General features: G+C 33.2%; 1 protein-coding gene across 5 annotated transcripts; it reads left to right on the top strand.

Annotated features, from left to right (window-relative positions):
* The first annotated feature begins 246 nt into the window (after positions 1 to 246).
* On the top strand, positions 247 to 21,254 carry LOC117326106 (L-threonine 3-dehydrogenase, mitochondrial-like). 5 transcript variants are annotated; one of them, XM_033882725.1, is made up of 11 exons: positions 271 to 322; positions 4,753 to 4,874; positions 5,683 to 5,726; positions 9,739 to 9,937; positions 12,093 to 12,135; positions 15,348 to 15,418; positions 16,086 to 16,301; positions 16,638 to 16,744; positions 17,398 to 17,488; positions 19,205 to 19,471; positions 20,387 to 21,254. In XM_033882725.1, the coding sequence occupies exons 4-11, from the start codon at positions 9,775 to 9,777 to the stop codon at positions 20,509 to 20,511; spliced, it is 1,083 nt and encodes a 360-aa protein (XP_033738616.1). In that variant the 5' UTR covers positions 271 to 322; positions 4,753 to 4,874; positions 5,683 to 5,726; positions 9,739 to 9,774; the 3' UTR covers positions 20,512 to 21,254. The 5 variants fall into 5 exon arrangements, with proteins under 5 accessions (XP_033738614.1, XP_033738616.1, XP_033738617.1 ...); XM_033882723.1 differs by lacking the exon at positions 4,753 to 4,874 and having other exon boundaries at positions 247 to 322; XM_033882726.1 differs by lacking the exons at positions 271 to 322; positions 4,753 to 4,874 and adding an exon at positions 2,445 to 2,463.
* Positions 21,255 to 22,080: the final 826 nt, after the last annotated feature.

Genomic DNA, 22,080 nt, shown 5'->3' with positions numbered 1-22,080 from the left:
ACACACAATTCAATTGTATCGCCAATTCACAATCGGAAGCAGAATATGGATTGCTTTTTATCCTGCCATATTTTCAGTTTCAAAATTTTAATTTGATCAGACTATTTGCATTTATTTCATCGATCTTTGATTCGATTTTTAAACACTCCTCTTTCTCCTAGGCTCATCGATATCATATATCCGTTCGGGAAAAATATTGCATCGGAAAAGGTATATGCCATGACGTCACCACGAGACATCCTGTTACGTACTAAGGTTTCCTTCCCAATTATGATAACACCCTCCTGACTACAACTCAACGCACCGTTCCTTCCGAGCTAATGTAAGTTACAGAAGTTTACTTGTTTGATAATTGTTGTCAACAGATGAAGTTTACAATTAGCATGTAATTTGAAATAATTTTTTTGATTGAAAAATGCCGTTGAACAGTTTTGAAAAATGCTACGTACATATCTAAACATGATTCAACTGGTAATTGAGAGTCGAAACTGCGGCCCATGTATTTCTCCATTACAAAAAGTTATTACTATAGTCATTGGTTGTTTTTACCTTTTTTTTCTTCTTTTGTACATAAATAATGATAAATTGAAATGTTCATATCTACATTGTATATCCCACGGAAGTCTAGATAATTAATGCCGTTTTTCCCCTAATAAAGACGTTTAAGTGTATTCGTTTTATGTAATCTTCAAATTGAGGAAAATAAAGAATTTTTCTTCTTCTTTAGCACCGCGACAAACTTTATTCGTAAGACTATATATATATATATATATATATACATTGTATATACCTTAATTTGTGAAATAGGAAAGGGGAAAAACACCAACAATATAAAAACATAAGAACACATAGTAATCAATTTGTTATATGGTCTTACGTATGTTTTCTTATTATTTCTTATCCCATATACATGTACATCGTTGCTAGCTCCTGTGATCCCCATGCAGAGTCAGCCGAAATAATTTATGAGTTTGTAGAAAAGCACCAATCTGAAGTATGATCTTCGGGCCTGAAGGGTTTGTCTATGGGGCGCCGTTTTACTATTTATTCCCATTTGGTGATATCACCTATTCGAATAGGTGATATCACCTATTCAATCAGTGATATCACCAATTCGAATAGGTGATATCACCAATTCATTTTTCAAATAAGTGATATCACCTATTCGAATAGATGATATCACCCATTCGAATAGGTGATATCACCAATTGGAATAGGTGATATCACTTAAAAATATTCTTAAGTGATATCACCTATTCAAATAGGTGATATCACCCATTCGAATAGGTGATATCACTTATAAAATTCTTAAGTGATATCACCTATTCGAATGAGTGATATCACCTATACGAATAGGTGATATCACTTATGAAATTTTATAAGCGATATCACCTATTCGAATGAGTGATATCACCTATTCGTTTCATTAAGTGATATCACCTATTCGAATGAGTGATATCACCTATTCGAATTGGTGATATCACATATTCGTTTCAATAAGTGATATCACCTATTCGAATGAGTGATATCACTTAATGAAACGAATAGGTGATATCACTTATTCGAATAGGTGATATCACTCATTCGAATAGGTGATATCACCTATTCGAATAGGTGATATCACTTAAAAAAGTTCTTAAGTGATATCACCTATTCGAATAGGTGATATCACCAAATGGGAATAAATAGTAAAACGGCGCCCCATATTTGTCACAGTAGGGATTCCATCATACCCGATTCCAAGCTAACGTTGTGGTATATATTGCAGACATATAAGATCTTCTCTGGACTTTCTCTATTTGATAGATTTTACTTTTTTGAAGAGGATCCAAAACTGTGCAACTATCATCCAATTTTGGTCGTACTTTTGAGCTTTGCAAGCTTTAGTTGCATGTCCACGTATACGTAAAAAAAAGTGAATAAACAGAAAATTACATGTAAATGTATATCCAAATAATAATAATAAAAGAAGAAAAAAAAACAAACAAAAATACCAGAAAACAAATTTTGGTGGCAAGCATCTAGGCTCTAACACGCGTACCCCAACAGCAGTTTCTAAAAATGCCGCCAATTCTGACGATATCTGTGACGTCATAATCATGTGGTTTAATCTATTTCGTGATGCTGGGATTTGAATACAATTTTTTCCAGCATTGGTTGACTCGTCATCAGATTATGGACGAAGTATCGATACCCAGATGACATCAGAATGCCAATTATATTTCAGGTTGTTTCTCCCATTTGGCGCTAAAAATGGCTGTGCATTTTGCCGAGTTCGATGCGGCACATTATGCATTAATTAAATTCATAATATATTAATTTTTCCTTCTGTCAAAGCAAACATAAAAAGATGAAAGTGTGCCCGAAGAATGGTTAGCATGTGTACTAGAGACGATTATTGTGTGATTCCTTCCTAACCGGTTATATGGCGGATCTCGCATGTAACACGGGTTTCGATTCCAGGTAGGACCTTTTAATTTTGCCGAGCGCCTCACTGGGGTCTGTATTCCAACAAAAAGAAAGTCTGGTAACGCGGTCTTACGATGTTAATTTTGCCGTATTTGATGGTTATTAATATTCCTTGTAATTTCGTTATCACCAACTTAGTTCTTATTTTGAGAACCTGACATACCCGAATTGAACTGATAGACGGCATGGTACCCAACTTAGTTACCTCCCTTAGTACGCTATCCAGTAGACAGGTACCCTTGTCAGTTACCTCCCTTGGAACGTTATCTAGTAGAGTGGTACCCTCCTCAGTTACCTCCCTTGGTACGCCACAAGTAGACTGGTACCCTCTTCATTTACCTCCCTTGTTACGTTTCACAATAGATTGGGAATCGGAAACCAATCGGGCCTAGTGATTTTCCAACTGAGTACACTGGACCCCCTAGGTACCCCCATCATCTCCTTGCCTGCGCTACAAAGCAGAGCACACAGTCCCTTGCGGATAGTAGATAACTAAGGCAGGCAACCAGTTTATATGTCATGTTGGTTCGAAGAAGCAGAATTCTCCCACACTTCCGGAACACCTGGTCTTAATCTCCTTGTACTTTTTCGAGAGTCTTAATGTTAATGTGTTTTGTTTTTATTGTACACCCTGTTATCGATTTAGAATTATGATTTCGTATGCATGTCGGCAATTTGTAAATTCTGTGTTCTGACTAATAGGGTATGGTGCTATGGACAGAATAGCTCCTTAACTGCATGGTTAAATACGTTCTGTAAATCTATCAATCAAAATATCCAAGAGTAATGTATGCAATTACATTTGCATAAAATTGTGTATTGCATTCAATTACGATAGCACGACTATACAGCAATATGTGGTTGAGATGTATTGATCATAAGATTTAGCTTTTAATTATATAATACAGCTTGTATAATCTCATTTTCCGTATGAGTTTCATCAGTTCGGTATCAATATCATTTCGGAAGATGACTATCTTAAAAAAACAAACGGCGATTGAAAATTGTGTTTGTGAGCTTTCGTAAGCGTCTATTTCCTTTGCCAAGCAAGCGACTTTTGGGAGAATCGGAAACTATTTTTAGGTGATTTTCCATCGTAAAGTTATAGAAACAGCAATCGCAACATCTCGGGGAAATTTCCGGCAACACTCGGAGATTTCCGAGTGTTGCCGGAAATTTCCCCGAGATGTTGCGATTGACAGAAACAGGAGACCGTTATAGTCAGTCATGGCGTAATCGGCTAACCTCGGCTGATTCCGGTATATATTGATTCGGAATTCGGATATTATCTAAAGTGCCATTGCAAATAATGAATATTAATACACTCTTTTAATTCAGTTCAATTCGACAAAATATTCCTCAAATATTACTTTTTAATTCGAATAAGGGTTTGTTTACGCGGGTGTGCATGCAACTGTCAGGGATTGGTTTGTACAAGATACACAAGATATTAACACTTTTCAATTAAAAATTAAAAGTTTAATGATTTAGATAAAGCAGAGTAATACATAAATTAAAAGCTGATACATAAATTAAACTACACATATCCCACAGCTGTTTCGTCCTTTTCGGACTCGCCAGTGATTCCAGAAACTAAAGTGTTGATACCAAAAGTGATAGGACGATAGAGGAAACTAAAAATAGATCGAAGGAAATGTCAAAATCTGGATAAGGAGGTGCAATATTCCAATAATTGATTAATTTGATAATTTTCAATATTAATAAAAATAGTCCAGCACCTATCTTATTAAAATCATACTTGTAATTTCCGCTTCTCTACTTAACAATGTATTGTATCGTACAGTATAAAAGAGGAGCGGACATTACAAATTAACTTTAATTAGACTGCACCCAGCACATGTATTCTGAACCGTGCCACTACCGAAATGAGTTAAGTGATGGCACAGACTAAGAAAACACATACTTCTATATATCTCTAATACAGAACCTCGCCGCCTTCAAATAACTTATGGTTGATACATTTTAGACAGCTATTTGATTGTCAGGCGCTCTCGAAAGAGCGATCATATCGCGCGTCGTACCATATTTGTCATCCTCGATACTCCAAGAGTTACGTTCCCTTTCGCTCTTTGGACCCCTGAAATATGTCATGGCAAAACTCGAAGGCTCGGACACTTGTTTTGGATAAAACAAAAATAAGTTGACTGCAACTTGATTGTCGCTCTCTGTAAACGCATGGAGCCTAGAGATGGATCAGGGTTTTGCCTGCCACCAATCAAATTGCTAGTTGTGTGGTTTTTATTCAGCCATTATATGTTTCAGGAGTACATATTGCGAAAGCGAACATAGCCCCGGAGTTTGGAGAATGCCATGTTTGTGCTGCGGAAGGAAAGAGTAAAACTACAAAATAGCAAACGAAATTACCTTACACTTTAGGTTTGGCGGTACGCGTATGACTCTTAACCTCGTAGCTGCCATCCATTAACACTAACGTCGTTGAGAAGTCTGTGGAACTATATGTCATATTCGAAGTAATTATTAGCAAATTTGTAAAGCTCATTTAATAAAATGTGTAAACTAATGTTATTGGTATCTATCTGTTTACATGTCATGTAAGTAGAAAAGTGTATATGTTTTATGAATGTTTAATATATACTATACATGTACAATATATACATTTTAAATATAACATATTTACAAGACATTTACCACGAGGCTTTTCTGCCACCAAAGGCTTTCTTTAAGTGGACTCCCGACGAAGCCATTGATGGCAAAGAGGCCTCGCGGTAAACATCTTGTAAATTTGTCTTGTTTTATATTTTACTTCACAAGCATTTCATTTCCCATGATCATTCTACCTATCTATCTATATATATGTATGTATACATTTCGGCAGAGTTTAACAATTGTTTTCCTCCTATTACTCAGTATCATTAATTGTCATTCAAATGACGTTTCAGAAGTTTTTACAAAATCTAGATGTTTTGCCTCGCCACGTGCTTGATAAAGCAGGCTTGTTTCTAATAACCAATCATATGTGCCAATACATATTGTGTCGTTGAATTTCATTGGCCTATTGAGACAAGCCCCCCACACCTAGGACGATATTACATGTGTGTATACATGTGGGTATTTAACATTGTTATACGGAATTCCATTTTATTACAACAGATTTGACAAAACATTTACGGTAAGTCGAACAATTCAAAATGTCTGACGTTGCTATATGATATATATTCATATAATTTTCAGAAAAAATCGAAGGCCGGGAATCAAGGACACACATGCAAACTAAGGTAAGTCAAGAACAAGTCAACCGCTACCTTTCATGTTTAAAGTGTTTGATCTTGGCATACTGCTACTTGTAGAAATTGAATTAACTTAACACTATTGGTTTATATAAATACAAAAGCCAGTACAACAATACACACATTGAAATCCATGCATGTGTACTAGAGCCACAGTGTAATACGGTATGGCACATATCGCTAGCACGCCTACCTACGATTGGGTTCAATAGCTCCTAAGTAAAAAAAAATCATTGGGGCAAAGCCTTACGGGGAAGTGTACAGCATATCGAGTAATTATGGGGAAGCACTGGAGTGTGATGACTGCCCCAGATATTCATTTTATGTCGTAGAACGCTACAACATATTTACGAATCCCTGCACTATCGTTCATCGGTTTGTAGTTTTTGCACTATTTCTGTATTCGCAACGCTTTTATCAAAGAATCTTTTAAATTTCATTGAAAACATACCTTACATGAATAGAAAAATACTTATATATCCTCAGACAGTTACTCTCGTCTGGAAAAGTTTCTCACTATATATACTTAGTAGCCATGTCTATACACATTCCTAATTCGGACACAGAAAATCGATGGTACCACCATATTTTTATTACGTAGTCTTTGGAATGCTTGTTTCGAATGGTAAATTCCTGTTATAAACCCCAAGAGCTTGTGGAGAACAATGCCAAGCACATATGTACGATGCATGTGTAATATTGATCTAAAACAATAGCCTGCATGTCATGCCTATTGTCGATGCATTAGGTATCGCCTAAGCTTGAGGCATATCTATTTCGCATGTAGTATGATATCTAAATCTTTGTTGTAGTGGGTATTTTCGTAAAATAAACGAATGGCTGTTTTCTATGCAATCATTTACCAGCCGTGTTGTCATCCGATTTCTATAATAATTACAGGCTAGCTAGTATTCACATAGACAATCGTTGTTGGGGAGTGTGATCAGCTGGTTCATGTTACTGACAAAATAATCTCGATATCACAGAATGTGCACACCTTTACATTTAAAAAAAGGATTTACAAAAGACAGAAAAGATAACAACACATTTAAAAATAAATTGAGAGTTAGATTACAAAGAACCAAACATGATTTAAACTGTACTATGGAGTTAGATCAAGCAGAGCCAAAATGAATTAAATTGTGTATTAGCCCCATGATTCAATACATTTTATACATTTTTTCATACTGGATTGCAAACGATACAAGAACATGTGTATTTTATGAACTTTGTGATCACTATTCAAATGGATTAAAACATGACATACACGATACAAATATTCCACAAAGCTAAGCTAACAATGATAGCTCCAGACCAATGTAGACAAGAGATCAAACTTAGATTTGTTGTGTCACGCATGTCATTCTTCCTCTGCAGTGAGGTCAAGAAATCATGTCGCTAAAGACCAACTTTAAAGTGATCAGTTCACCAAATAGCATTGGCTTCATGGCATTATCTTTGGCGGGATATTGGATATGTCTTACAAAATTCTTAACTCCGATTTTGGTTTTGATTTGCACATCAGCTTCAGGATGAAAAATTAAGGAAACAAGATGTCACACTACGGAGCCAAAAGGAAGTATTATCCCATGACCCCTTATGCCCAAATAAGGCATTTGGCATGTGTTATTGGATACCAATTATATTTTCTTTAATCTATTTATTCAAACCCAGTTTTGAGTTAGTGCACTTTTGTGATATATTTCAATATTGATTTGGACCCGTTTTTATGTTACTGACATCCGTTCTGGATTTCAGCACTTTTGGCCGATAACACTGCTGACGAGTCCTAAAAACAGCTGTTTGATGTCCTAACATCGCAACCGAGTCATAGAACAGCTGTATGGTGTTCGTAACATCACTGGCAATTCCTATCAATATATTAATTGTTTCTTTTATACTTTAATTATATCGATAATTGTGTCAGATGGGCGTGATAAATAATACACAGGTGTTACAAGCGGTTTACATTTCGTTCTGGTGATGATATTTAAAGGGATTCGTCCTACATTTCGTTTCATTCCAATTATTCATACACGTCATATTGGCTCCTTATGACGTGCACACATTTTTGGAATGGTAATTTCATACAGATATTTTTTATTTTCTGTTGTATTATTAAACTGTTTAACAAGATTTGACTTTGTTAGGATCTGATAATAGGTTTTTTTTAGGATTTTATCATTTAGATTTATATGCAATGGTTGATGATTACAAGCACGTCAATTAAGGATTGAATAATGTTATGTTGAGGTGTATGGGGGTATAAACCTCAATAGGTCACGAGACAAATTTTATGAACTGCGAAACAAATTTTATGAACTGCGAAGCAGTTCATAATACATTTGTCTCAAGACCTATTGAGGTTTATACCCCCATACACCTCAACATAACTTTAATCAATCCTTATATTTATATTTTTTTGATATTTTGTACAATATTTTGTCTTTGACAAATAGGGACTTGTGCAAGTCTACCACAGAACTTACCGAAATGTACGTCATCACTCTTCGTCTACATATGGTTAATACTTTTAGGATTTCTTTCGTAAACAAACTTAATACCACATTAAAACAAATATTAGTTTTAAAGGAATTTATTTCATGTAAATATGATCACTTTTGAAAAGGAATTAAAAAAATATAGTCCAAGCTCGACAAACGTATTCCTACGCCGGACTTGATATAGTTCATTGAAAAATGACTCGAGTTAACTGTGGTAGGTTCATTGAGTCTGAATTGAGTGGAAATATAAATATGATAAAATTATAAAAGATAAAAATATTCACTTGTCAGTTTCTTATCATACTGAGATAATAGTAACTCTTGAGTAGACAAATAACGCCATGTTAACCGTTTGTTGTCGTTGAGTATTTCACCAAACCAGGATATTATTGGTTTTCACTACAAAGGTCCTGATGGGTTTCAGTGAACACATGAATGCGTCCTGAATAATTATTATGTACATATCCGATCAATTTTGGCTGGGGTACACAGTGTTCTAAAGTGAACAGTTTGCAAATAAGACATAAATATATTTCCACGTATTCGCGAAGTCTACTTGACTGTGGTATATATATAGATTTCTGAGATAAGGTAATATGAATCATTTTTCGTAGTTAATAAAACTGTAAAAATGCTCCGTTTCTCTGATTTATTAAGATACTGTTCTTATTATTCATATACAAAAAAAAAAAAAAAAAAAAAAAATCTTCATGTACTCTCTGCAAATGTAAAAAAAACCTAGCAGTACTTATCACAATTGCGTCCAGTTCTTCAAACGTTGTAAACGTACAGATTTGAGAATGCATACATACATAACTGGATTGTAATGCAGATATTACCTAAAACGAAACAAGCACTTTTCTTATTGATTTCATATTGATTCAAGAATGAGTTGTGTTTATCAATACATGTATGTCTCGACAGTGGGTATGTAAAGGAGACTCCCGTTTACGAAAAGAGGTTTATTTCAAGAAGGTGAGCAAGGAATGCATTTATTCCTTCACTTTGATAGAGGTACATGGTGTATTGATTCGTTACATTTTGGCACTGTAATTAACACAGTAGTTACCACACTGTTATAGAAGAAATCAAAACACCCACGGCTGAACTATACATCTACAATTATTTAGAAATCATTTCAAATATAACCAACGACTCTGTTTTAATCAGACTTTTCAGCGTTTTGTGGTTGAAACATTGACGATTCGCTTGTGTTAAACCGTGATATATTACGCAGGTTGAAGAAGGAATTCACCAAAGATATATATATATTTACCTGCAACGTATCAAAACAACAATAAACATTTCGTGATATGATGTAGTGATAATAATTTCATTTTTTTTATCTGGTATGGTATCGATATACCTTTATACTCTGCTGTAAAAAAATATCATTGATTTTATACTGTAACATATTTCATTTCAGGACATTGAAATATTAAGAAGTGAAATAACAGTTTCTGCATTCTGCTCACAAAATTTCTTTTCTTTTTCAGTTCAACACATAAGGACATTTCAAACAGCACTCTACAATGGCAACGTTGATATCAAATTTTGCAAGGACTAGAAATGCATTCGTATTGGCAAATGAAACTAGTCGGGTGTTATGGTCCGTAAATAGCCGTCTGAACTCATCATTCGTAGGGGCTGACGCCGAGGGAGTGAATCCGCAACACCCCAAAATTCTCATAACAGGTAGTTATTCGTTGTTATCTTGGAGATTTATTCTTGGTTTGCAAACCTAAGAAAAAACACAGGCTTAAAGTTCTACAGTTAATCAACAAAATGTCTGATTTAAAAATCATGTTTTCCTGATATTTGAAAATAAAATGTCTATAGGCAAAATCTCTTTTAATTGTTCAAACGAATGCATATGTAATTTTTATACTTTTCTTCACCACATTGCTCATTATTTGTCTTTTACAGCAAATATAAATAAGTTATTTTAAGAGCATTGTTGTGATCACAGTTAGGATTAGTTTTAATATGTTATTGAGACCCTAATCTAAAAATGACGTAATATTTTCTTGTGTTAAATCCATGATATTTCCTCCTTGATTGATTTTAATCAATTATATGTATTACCATCATGCATACAAAGATGACAATTGATAAAGCAATAACGTAGATTTGGCTAATCCAAAGACGTTCTTTTTTCCTGGTTGTGATATTTTCAGTTTAACATCAGTAATGGCTTAGTGCCATTATTTTATAATTTTAATTATCAAATATACTCATCAAGGTTATTTGAAGCCTTTATCTAAATATGAGAAATTTGGTTTCCATTCAAAATGATTTCATTAATTTTTTCATAACATACCATGCTATCTTCACTTGACTCAAGTCAAACTTTTTAAAAGTTTAGAATTCATGTCCTATCCTGCTCCTCCAATTATGCGTACTGGCCTATTTTGGAAAGTTGATACGTACACGCATGCTTGAATCAGCAAATTTTAAACGTTCCCTATATAGACATGTATTCGTATTTCTTACTAAGGTAATATCGACTAACATTGCAGCAGCGGAACTCTAATGACATCATATAAGATACATATAGAAATAGGCCACTTCATCGCGTTTATTTTGCAGTAAACATTTTCTGTTTCTATAGTTTTGTATGTAACTAAATGTTAAGTCAAAGGTTAAGATTTTTTGATGAAATTTAGAAAAAAAATATATATACCTTAGATGTGCCTAAAGTTATAAGGAGGTCTTCAATCCTGAAGTTTTCTCCCCGTTAGTAGTTAATTAAAAAGAACAAGCGGTACTAGTACTTATACCTTGAATATTATATACTTTAGTAATATATATATTTTGTACGACTTTGAAAGATATAATTACTTTCTTATAGTGTGAGTTAATGAAGTGATTTGAGAAATATATCATTATTTTCTTATATTACTAATGAATAAATTATTTGAAAGATTTAATTTTTTTCTATATATCAAATTTATGAATAACATTATTTAATTATATTGTGAATTAATGAAGCAGTTTTTGTTTTGTATGTTATATCTCTTCATATCGATATTGACAGGATTGCACTATTTAAATTTTTCTGGAGTTACATGGAGATTGTTGTCGATTAAGAATATAATTTCTTATCCTTTAGCAATACCTGGTTTTCCCCGTTGACGGGTTCATATACACTGTATACGTCAGAGGAGATAATTGAATTTCGTTTATACTTAACTTTCTGTATGTTCGTCCCCAAATTATGTATGTCTTGTCTGTCTCCAATAACAAATTATTTTCTACCATATTTGTGAAGAGACAGATAAATCAACAAAAATATAATTAAAAAATATTAATTCTAATAACAAATTTAAATGCTATTACATGTATTATTTTACAAAACAAATAAGAATTATCAAAGTAATATGAATCCCTTGTATTGTTTACTTATATGAGCTTGAACATTGTCCCGACGATGATCGATTGAAGTCATCGCTGTCGTTTTTAGTGCTTAATCTGTACTAGCCAGAGGCGTCGTCGAGACATGGATGATGAGTCACTAGATTGCACACACACACTGAACTACATTTTAGAATAGATCGGTATCAAACTCTTGTGTGCAAATAAAAAAAAAACCATGTGTAATCTATATCTTATGCAAATGCCTCATGTGACGAAAAGAAACAAGTGTGCATTTTTCGTTAGACATATTCAGATAACGTATGTATGCATACCAGGATTGTCAACTGATTTTACTTTGACAGGTAAATCAGATTTTGTCGAAAACAGCGTTAAGCTTTGAAATCACTCATGTGAAAAATAAAGTTATAATTGAGATATGTAACTTGTATTGTCTATGTTTGGTGTTAAGTGATTATTGCTATGTCTATTTTAGGAAGCCTTGGACAGCTCGGCACTGGACTAGCCCGGGAACTAAGGTAAATTTGTAGCCAATACCTGTCGGACTGATGCCTTCTGTTAATGGCAGGTCATGCTGAATTTTCTGGTGTTTTCGTGTCGTTAGCTCCTGTCGTGTCAACTTCAGTTCGGAATAACCTCATCTTTATTGAGTTGGACTGCTAGAATTGCCAAGATAGCACATGTACAGTCTCCACATTTAAGAGGTCGAGTGTCTCGGGCTTAACTCTCATGATTGTTTAGCATTTTAATGTATTTACTCGTGGGTATAAATACCCTAGCTCTTAATTTGAGGAAGTGACCGGCCATTTATTAGGCGTAGATTTATATGGTGGGTGAAGTCAACAAAACAAAAGACGCTCCCACTTTCGGATTACCATTGAATCTATCATGAATGTGTTTATGTTTCACCCTCGTTTTATCGATGAGTTTAAATTATGATCTATTTTACTATTATTAGTTTCCTCTTTGTTTTTGACCATTAAAGGGATGATATGGTCTCGGTTAATCACCATTAACCAAACACATTATAGGGTGCACGTATTCTCCTAGACTTGTGGAATTTTAGGTTCGAATCCCGTTTTAAACGGTTTTAGTGGTTATATCATGACACATTATCAATATCAAAATCAGCTGTCATACGGATGCATAAAAATGCTTTTGAAATCAATATTACAATAAAGAAGATGAAGTTGCGTTATCCATCAAGTGATCGACTCAAATTTTACACTCATTGTTAAAATTATGAACCTGCGTAATGTCGTTGTATCTTTTCTGCTAAATATCTCAAAATGAATCAAGAACTTTGTAAATAACTTGGAAAAGTATGATATATGAGAGATATAATTTAAAAAAATAAAGTAGTTAATAATCGGTACCAGAAAGCGTTTTTTCTAAAGTTTTCATTTTTGCGTAGTTTTGATACATTGTTGTGTAAATTGATGACTATTATTGGTTCCCATACATTACAGTAAATTGGTGACTGGTATGAATCTCCGTAGTTATGATACATAATTATAAATAGATGACTTGTATTGGTCTCCCTAGTTATGATACACTATTATAAAGAAATAACTGGGAAGGGTCTCCAAAGTGATAATACTATATAGAGATTGAACGGTGTTTTTATTGCGTTTACGGTGGTATGAACGCAATGGGATACATACATACTCTATATAGCGCGTTCATAGTTGCGCTATATTTTGAATATGTCTCTCACATTGCGTTCATACCAGGTAACAGGGAAAACGCTGAAATTACGTGATCAATCCTTTGAAAATGGCGCCGTCTAATTGACGTTCCGGCAATGTCAAAAATAGACGACGTCATGATTATTTTACCGATTCCCGCGCTTATTAATCCACTGAACCTATTTCTTATTGCGTTTACGCTAATTTCAGTCAGAGTTTACTCAGTGAAGAAGAGACAGATGTAAATATAAATGAATAACTGGTATGGGTATCCGTAGTTATGATACAATACTATAAATGTATGACTGGTATGGGTCTCCGTAGTTATGATATGTTAGTATAAATGTATGACTGGTATGGGTCTCCGTAGGGCTGATATATGACTATAAATGAATAACTTGTTTGGGTCTCTGTAGCTATGATACAATATTATAAATGTATGACTGGTAAGGGTCTCCGTAGTTCTGATATATAACAATACATGTAGGATGGGTATGGGTCTCCTCAGTTATGATGCAATACTATAAATGTATGACTGGTAAGGGTCTCCGTAGTTCTGATATAGAACTATAAATGTATGACTGGTATGGGTCTCCGTAGCTATGATACAATACTATAAATAAATAACTGGCATGGGTCTCTGTAGTTCTGATATATAACTATAAATGTATGACTGGTATGGGTCTCCGTAGCTATGATACAATACTATAATGACTGTTAAGAGTCTCCGTAGTCTTCTATATCAATAACAGGTGATTTTACTCGTCTGAGCTGAGTCAGCAGAAATGCATCGTATTGTGTAATATCTGACTTACAATGCAACCATTTCATCCTTGAACCTAGATTTAAATAAAACAAATACGGCTTACATGTATTTGTTGAGCGGCATGAATGGATGTAACGGCTGGCTTTTATTTCTCCGCGTACACCATGTATCACCATCTGGTGTCGTAAAATACCTGAATAGCCTAAGAATGTGATAGCGCTAAAATGCATAAAGAGATACATATGTGTACAGTCTATTTGTATATAATAAACGCGCGTCAGTGCAAGGTATACTTAGCATATTGTAGTCAGAAATCCTGTCTGTATCTTAGTTATAACACTCAATACGCGACAATAAGTATTACACATATTTTACATGAACCTATGATATGTTATTAGTCTTTAAAGATACAGCATATAGCCAAATTATAGACAAACAAAATGATCCTATTTGAGAGTTTTCAAGGCCTTATTTTCGAGTTAGAAATACATTTGGGCGTTAGCTTCCCTTGTAGACCCATTAGAAAATCTATCGCCAGTATCAGTTTCGTAGACAATCAATTTTGAAAATTCTTCGCAATAGAGTTAAGTTTCAAACGAAATAATGCATACGCGAACGTATAATGATTTACAGTATATGGGAATTTATACACGGCATTATCACGGATATATTTCTATGTGTAAATAGAACCTTCGTTATTTACCCTTCTGATTTATGTTGGGTATAATGTATATACTGTATGAAATGAGATCTTCGTCGTGTATAAACATTGTTTGTTTGCATGGTTGCTATTTGTATTATTGTTAAATTACTGTTGCATGGGTTAACCACGAAAGTTTGTGCCCACGAAATTATTTGAGAGATCCAAACCACGAACGAAAATATACACAAACATTTCTTGTTACACAGTATTCATTTGCCCACAATTCGTCTTGTTTAATACCTGTCCTCTCACTCTTAATTTGTTTTTAAATAGGTTTAATTTGATTTATTTTGCATGAAAAAAATAGTGATGTTCTATTAAAATATCTACAACGTCTCAGATGTGACAACGTGTTTCATTAGTCAAAACAATTGCCTCCATTTTCATTACGGCCATGCTTCCTGAACGGCAAAAATGCTTTTAAGTAAATAGAATAGAATAGCTATAATATACGCTTATTAGTGAACTATGATGGCACAATGTATGCCACGCATAAATATATTTTTTACACCTTCAAGAATGAATGATAACAGTAAAGCTTTGCATATATTTTTGAAATGTGTTATTTTGCAGACAAAAGTATGGACGGAACAATGTCATTATGTCAGACATAATCAAACCATCACAAGCTGTTAAGGAAAGCGGTAAGTATCCTTGCTCATTCGTAGTTGATAACATTAGGACCTCCTCTCTTAATCGTGGATAATAAATAAAAATTGATAATTAAACAACAATAATAATAATAAAAAAAAAAAAATATAAAAAAAAACAAATACAAAAACAAAAAAACAACAACACATACACACACAAACACAATCACACACGTGTACTTTAAGTTCTTTTGAATTCCAATGTTGCAAATTACGAAATCCACTAGGTTTATTGCAACTGCCCATTCAGAATTTAGCATTTTATTCGACCTGTTTTGAATTTACTATGTCGCCAATGTTTTAACTGTAACTGACGATACATTTAAGGAAGTGTCCGCTGTATGATGCAGTTTGATAATTTTTGGCTATGCTGTATATATATGTCAAAATATTATTGAAACGTGAAGAATTTTGGTTACATAATTTTGTTACATGTATGACAATATGTAACCAAAATTCTTCGAGTGTCAATAATATTTACTTGCATGTAAACAAGGATAATTACAATCAGTGGTCTTCTGCTTTAAAACCCATAGAACATACATTTATATATCTGACAATGATAGAAAACTTAATGACATTTTTTTGGGAGTTTTTCTATTTGTTTTTAAACTGTATATCAATTTACTCCCTTAATAATGTATGTATTATCTTTGCTTAGGTCCCTATCTGTTCGCGGATATTCTGGAGTTTAAAGCCCTACAGGAGATGATAGTAACACATGACATCGACTGGATTATCCACTTCAGTGCCTTATTAAGTGCTGTTGGTGAAAACAATGTGCCTTTAGCCATGAGGGTAAACATTGAAGGTCTTCACAACGTTCTAGAGCTAGCAAGACAATATAGACTTAAACTCTTTGTTCCGAGCACAATTGGTAAGTTTATAACTCCCTTTTCAAAAACCAACAACTTTCTTGTAAATGTAGGCAGCTGAAGAGGCTGAAAAGCTCAATATAGCAGTCAGATATATATGCTTAATTATTTGTGGTCATCCTGTGCAGACAGAAAGGGGGAAAATCTCGAAAATTTTAACCGCAAAAATGTACTTGTTGGTTTAGAATATCTCCATACAAAGCAATATTTTGTTTGTATTTTGTCCTTGTTTGATCAATTGTGAGTTATGACTAATTAAAGTTGTAAATATACTTCATTTTAAATGACCTACTTTGCAATATTTGAAATAAATATCATTTTTTTTATTACAATTCTAGGTGCATTCGGCCCCGACTCACCAAGAAATCCAACACCAGATATGTGCATACAGAGACCAAGAACTATTTACGGGGTGTCCAAGGTGCATGCAGAACTAATGGGGGAGGTATGCTAACATATGTATACAGGGTAGGATGAGATAGCTTGAGAATTACTGCTGCAAATAATTCAAATAAAACCTTGTATGCGTCAAATTTACTTCCCTGTATTCAAAACTGTATATATGTAACATGAGTGAAAAGGACGTGTAGCCATTGTGACATTAGTGGCTACATGCCTCTAGGAAGTTATTATCATTTAAGAACAAAACATATTTGCCGTATGCACAAAATGTTAGTGTGATGGGCTATAGCGGACAGTTGATATCCGTTCTTTTCGCTGCATTTCTGTAAACAGTTAAATAGCTAGTTTTCCACAAATTACTTAAATGTTAAAGCTTAATATGACATTTTTAATTTTCTATCTCTGAATCAATTTAATGCATTTCTCTGAGCTATCAAATCATGAAATATTGTTTGGAAAACCACGACACTTGATACATAGTAACAACATGTTTCGAATCACATTATATATTTTCACTATTTTACCGCTTAAATATAAATATGGATATGCGGTGCGATGACATGATCACTTCTTGTATGGCTTGAGGTGTCAAGCGACTGATGTTTAGATACAAGTATTTAAAAAAGCATCTGATGCAATCAAACAAGACGCATTATTGGCTTATTCTATGTTTATGGTTTTGATTTTCCTTTTCAGTATTATTACCACAAATATGGACTTGACTTTCGAAGTCTGAGATTCCCAGGTGTGATCTCCGCCGATACACACGCAGGTGGAGGTACTACTGGTGCGTAAGTCTAAGAATAGCTGTACGATCTTTTATAAATATCTTAACCCAGTTTTATCATTATTCCTTAACAATAGGAAAGTCTTTAAATCAGTATTAACATAGAACCATAAGGAATCATTATTAATGTTAAGGAAAACAATTTTAGTTAATGAGTTTTTCTTTAGATTCTATAACGATTACGTTAAGAAATGTCTTTAGGTCTGGACATGTTGATGAAATCCAGACATGGTCTTTTGCAGTATGTTGTTAGCCTATATACATCATCCGATTATTTACAAACAAATAAACAAACAAGCAGACAGACAAACCAGTATGACTTAATATTTATACACCATAAAGAGTTTTCTAAAATAAAAACTATCATAATAGTATCTGATAACACACGAAAAGACACATAACGCAATTTTTAAATAGACTTGGATTTGGTAGACATAATAATTGTTTGGAAATGGAACACACTGTGATTTCCTTATAGAAAGTTTGAAAGTTATCTCACCAAATATTTGAAAATAAATGGCATAACATCACAAAGTTTTAAGTGTGTATCAAATCTCCCATAAAGGTAGGAATACATGATGTGCATATAAAATGAAAAAAAAAGTTTAAATTTATTTCTGTAGTATTGATTCGACTATTGATTTGTATGCAAACAACTCAAATTATGTTAAGGCATTATGTATACATGTATTCAGAGAGAATTATATATTTAGATTTATAAACGTACTGTGTATAACATTAGCATTGGTGTGTCCCCTATAGTGACACATTAAACACTCCATACCTACATTCGGTTACCAAACCGGTTACCTATATGTTACGCAGTCATACACAAACACACGGTGCATCCGATTTCTATATTTAGTAACGTTACAGGTAAGACAACATTGCATAACCACTTTCTACCAGTGAATAAAAGCACAGGCGTTTACCTTGTCTGGCAAACGTGCAGGTAAAGGTGGTACGCATGGCGTGTGCCTTTTGTGCAATCCTTTAAGATTGCAAGGTGACCGTGACCTGTATATTATGTTAATCTTGTATGAATAATGGTAGAATGTACAAACGTTTTTGGTGTTTGTACTAGAATTATTCAATATCTTAATTAAAAAAAAACTCTTCTATGATTTTACATTTACTTAGCCCTCATGTTTGGTCTCGAGTAGAACTGACTGATGAGTCTAGAATGATAAAACGACTGTATGATACTGTTTTATATACATTATTCCTTTTCGGTATCTGTATTGTTATAAAAAGGCATTGTTTGTCATTAATACAATTAATACAATCCTAATGACTCAAATGTGCTGCTTGTTTTAACCAGAAATCATTTCCTTTATTTGAACCATTTTTGATACACTCACAAAATCTGACTGCCATAACTGTTGTTAAGGCTCTGTATATCGAGCTTTGTGCTCTATAAAACACAATTATATCTGTGTAAAACAAAAATAGATATAAACGTCAATGGAAAAAAGAAGGATTCTAAAATGACTATTCAATTTAAATGTTTTGTTGCTACAATTTGGTAAAGTGAGCAAAAATACTAATGTTTTACCGATAACTTACATATACATTGTATCACAAGAGTGTTGAAATACTGGTAGGTTAACGATGTTTCCCGATTTTTATATTGTCACTTGATTTTTCACTTCCAATTAAAATATTTTCAATAGGGTCTATATTAGTAAAAAAAAAATGTAAAATCTTCTTTTCTAGATTATGCTGTGGCTATATTCCACGAGGCACTGAAGAAGGGCACGTTTAATTGTTATCTAAGACCAGACACGAGGATGCCAATGATGTATATTACCGATTGTCTAAAATCTGTAGCACAGTTTATGGAGATTCCGGACTCGAAAATGAAACTACGGACTTATAACGTGACAGCTATGAGCTTCACACCAGAGGAGCTAGCCGAAGAGGTCAAGAAATATGTCCCAAACTTTACGATAACTTACAACCCCGATGGAAGGCAGCAAATCGGTGAGTTTAGAAGAAAGTATATCTATATAAATATGTATATCAGTACGCATTATATTATTTAGATATATTAAGTCGAGAATTCTTAATAATTTAAAACAAGAGCATTTCCTGTGTAAAACGTTATATTTCTATCAAGTATATATGATTACCTGTTTATGTAAACAAACAAGTATATGCAGTAGTTTTAACAGAAAAGTCTTTATGCCCGTTTTATTTTAACAGACATTGTAAAAATATATTGAAATAGTTTTTACACCAGTCTCTTATTGCGTTTTTTTTAAATAATAATATTTCCTCTTATAATCGGACACATATCGTTATTAAATGTTATTTTTTTATTCATTATTGCAGTAATCTTTATTCTGTTAACTTTGGAGCAATTTTACTAATTGTTAGGTAAACACTAGCGATTAACGATTTCGTTTGGCACAAATAGTAAAATATAAACAAGAATATACTTGAACAAAACCGGAGATGAAAGAGGTGCCACAGATTACTATATTCCAGATCATTTGAATGAAATCTACGTATATAGTTACAGGACATATATCAGCTAATGATATATACACCGTAATTGTTGTCATTGATGACTTTTCTCAACCTACTTATTACACTAATTCTTTTTAATCATTCATATTTCGCTCCATCTCTCTCAATGTCCTATTCCACGTGCTAAAATCAGTTTGAGAATTCCTAAAAAGCACTCGAGAAAGTCTTGTCACAATGAAATCGGTTACGTCACAATCAAATTCACTTGATCAAAAAGTGACACAAAAAAATTTAAATCATATTTGCATTGCAAAGTTAGAATATAAATTGAGAATATTCAAACTGGTTAGTCGTTATGATTATTAACCATTTAATGATAGAATTATTACTCTCTATATTTTCAAATAAATAACAATTGTTCCACAGCCGACTCGTGGCCTGAGGTGTTTGACGACCAAAATGCACGAACGGATTGGGGTTGGAACCATGAGCATGACCTTCAAGCGATGTGCAAGATAATATTCAACGCTCTCACGCCGCTGTATAAGTGAAACGCACATGGAACTTAAGTATGCACCGATCTGTTCTACTGAACAACATTCGGGCTATCAAATTGCTATCAACGATGTATCGATACCGGTTTCGAAACATTTTTTGTTGTAGAATTTATGGTAAGAATCTCAACGTTATAACGGCTTTTACTACAGTAAAACACACCTAAATGGTTTTGCAATCACGAGACAATACTCTGCATTCGCAAGAACATAGATGAAAGGAAATACATTAGTCGTTTTTACACAAATACATTCCGATAATCTGGTATATTAAGGAATTGACAGTGACCATAAATGTATATGACAGGGACTGTGATCTTGTTTTGTTGGTATGTTTAATACAAAACATGTTGTTGTTTTTTTAAAAAAAATTACTATGATATTTTAAAAGCATAACTGTGGATGTAATATCTCTTCTTTATTTAATTAACCACATTACAAACTTTCATACTGCATCGAATTTTAAGTGACATTTTTGAAACGTGTCGTATCACACAGAATGTCTCGTGGTAATATGGCGTCAATGTAAAAGCATTGTCTTTCAATCTGATATCATACATATTTTGACATTGTTTTAATACAAACATATATATTTCCATTGTCCTATGATGTTAATATTTGCATTTTATTGTTATTATATACAGTGTTTTTATCAACGTTGTGTTTTATATAAATTGATAAGAAAATATTATACATTATAATTGGTTTCTTATATGTAGATAAAGCTTGCTTCATACCACGGAAACGGGTTTTCTTATTTGTATTAAAAATATCATCAAGTGTTATTATCTCTAAATCGAGAGCTATATTGACACATTTGTTATTAGTACAATGTATACTGATGCTAGTTTCACGACACGAATATGGTTTCTGTTTTGTATGTATTTGATTTTGCCATGTCTTATTTTGTGTTAGAATTGAGATAAAAGTGGACATATTTGCTATTTCACCAGAGTACATCTCGGATAGTATCGACATTATGTATCAATGTTACAATAAAAATATAAAAAGAAATATGTATATAAAACAACGGTAAAGTTATAATAAAAACTTTATTTAAAATATTAATCATTAAGTTTTATAATAATGATAACTAAGTATTGGATAACAAAAACAAAAACAAACGTAACCTTAAATACGTGCTGTATTTAATATTACAGTACTTGGTAGCAGTATTCGGGACACTCAAAATCGATTACATGCCCATTAATTTATTTCTAATATCACGATAAGTAAATTTAAGTTAAAATAACACCACAAAACTGATTAAATGATGGTGAAATACATGTAAACATTCCACGTGATTTTCTTGTTAATAAAATAAGGTTACAAAAAGATCAAAGAACATTTTTAAATGTTAAATTATTATTTTAAAATATTAATACCATTACATGTATTTCAACAATATGATGAATACGACATCTGCAATTGCTGTATGGCGATCGAGCTGTATGGCTACAAACACATACCAGTTACCTCCCCTTGTCATTGTCCAATACACTAGGAATATTGCTTGCCTGATAAGCTGCTATTTATAAAGAGTACAAATGCCGAAACACTGAAGTT

This window comes from Pecten maximus, chromosome 4 (genome assembly GCF_902652985.1).
Source record: "Pecten maximus chromosome 4, xPecMax1.1, whole genome shotgun sequence".
NCBI lineage: Eukaryota > Metazoa > Mollusca > Bivalvia > Pectinida > Pectinidae > Pecten > Pecten maximus.
Note: the sequence above shows the minus strand (reverse complement) of the source record. Positions and strands in the feature narration are given on the sequence as shown.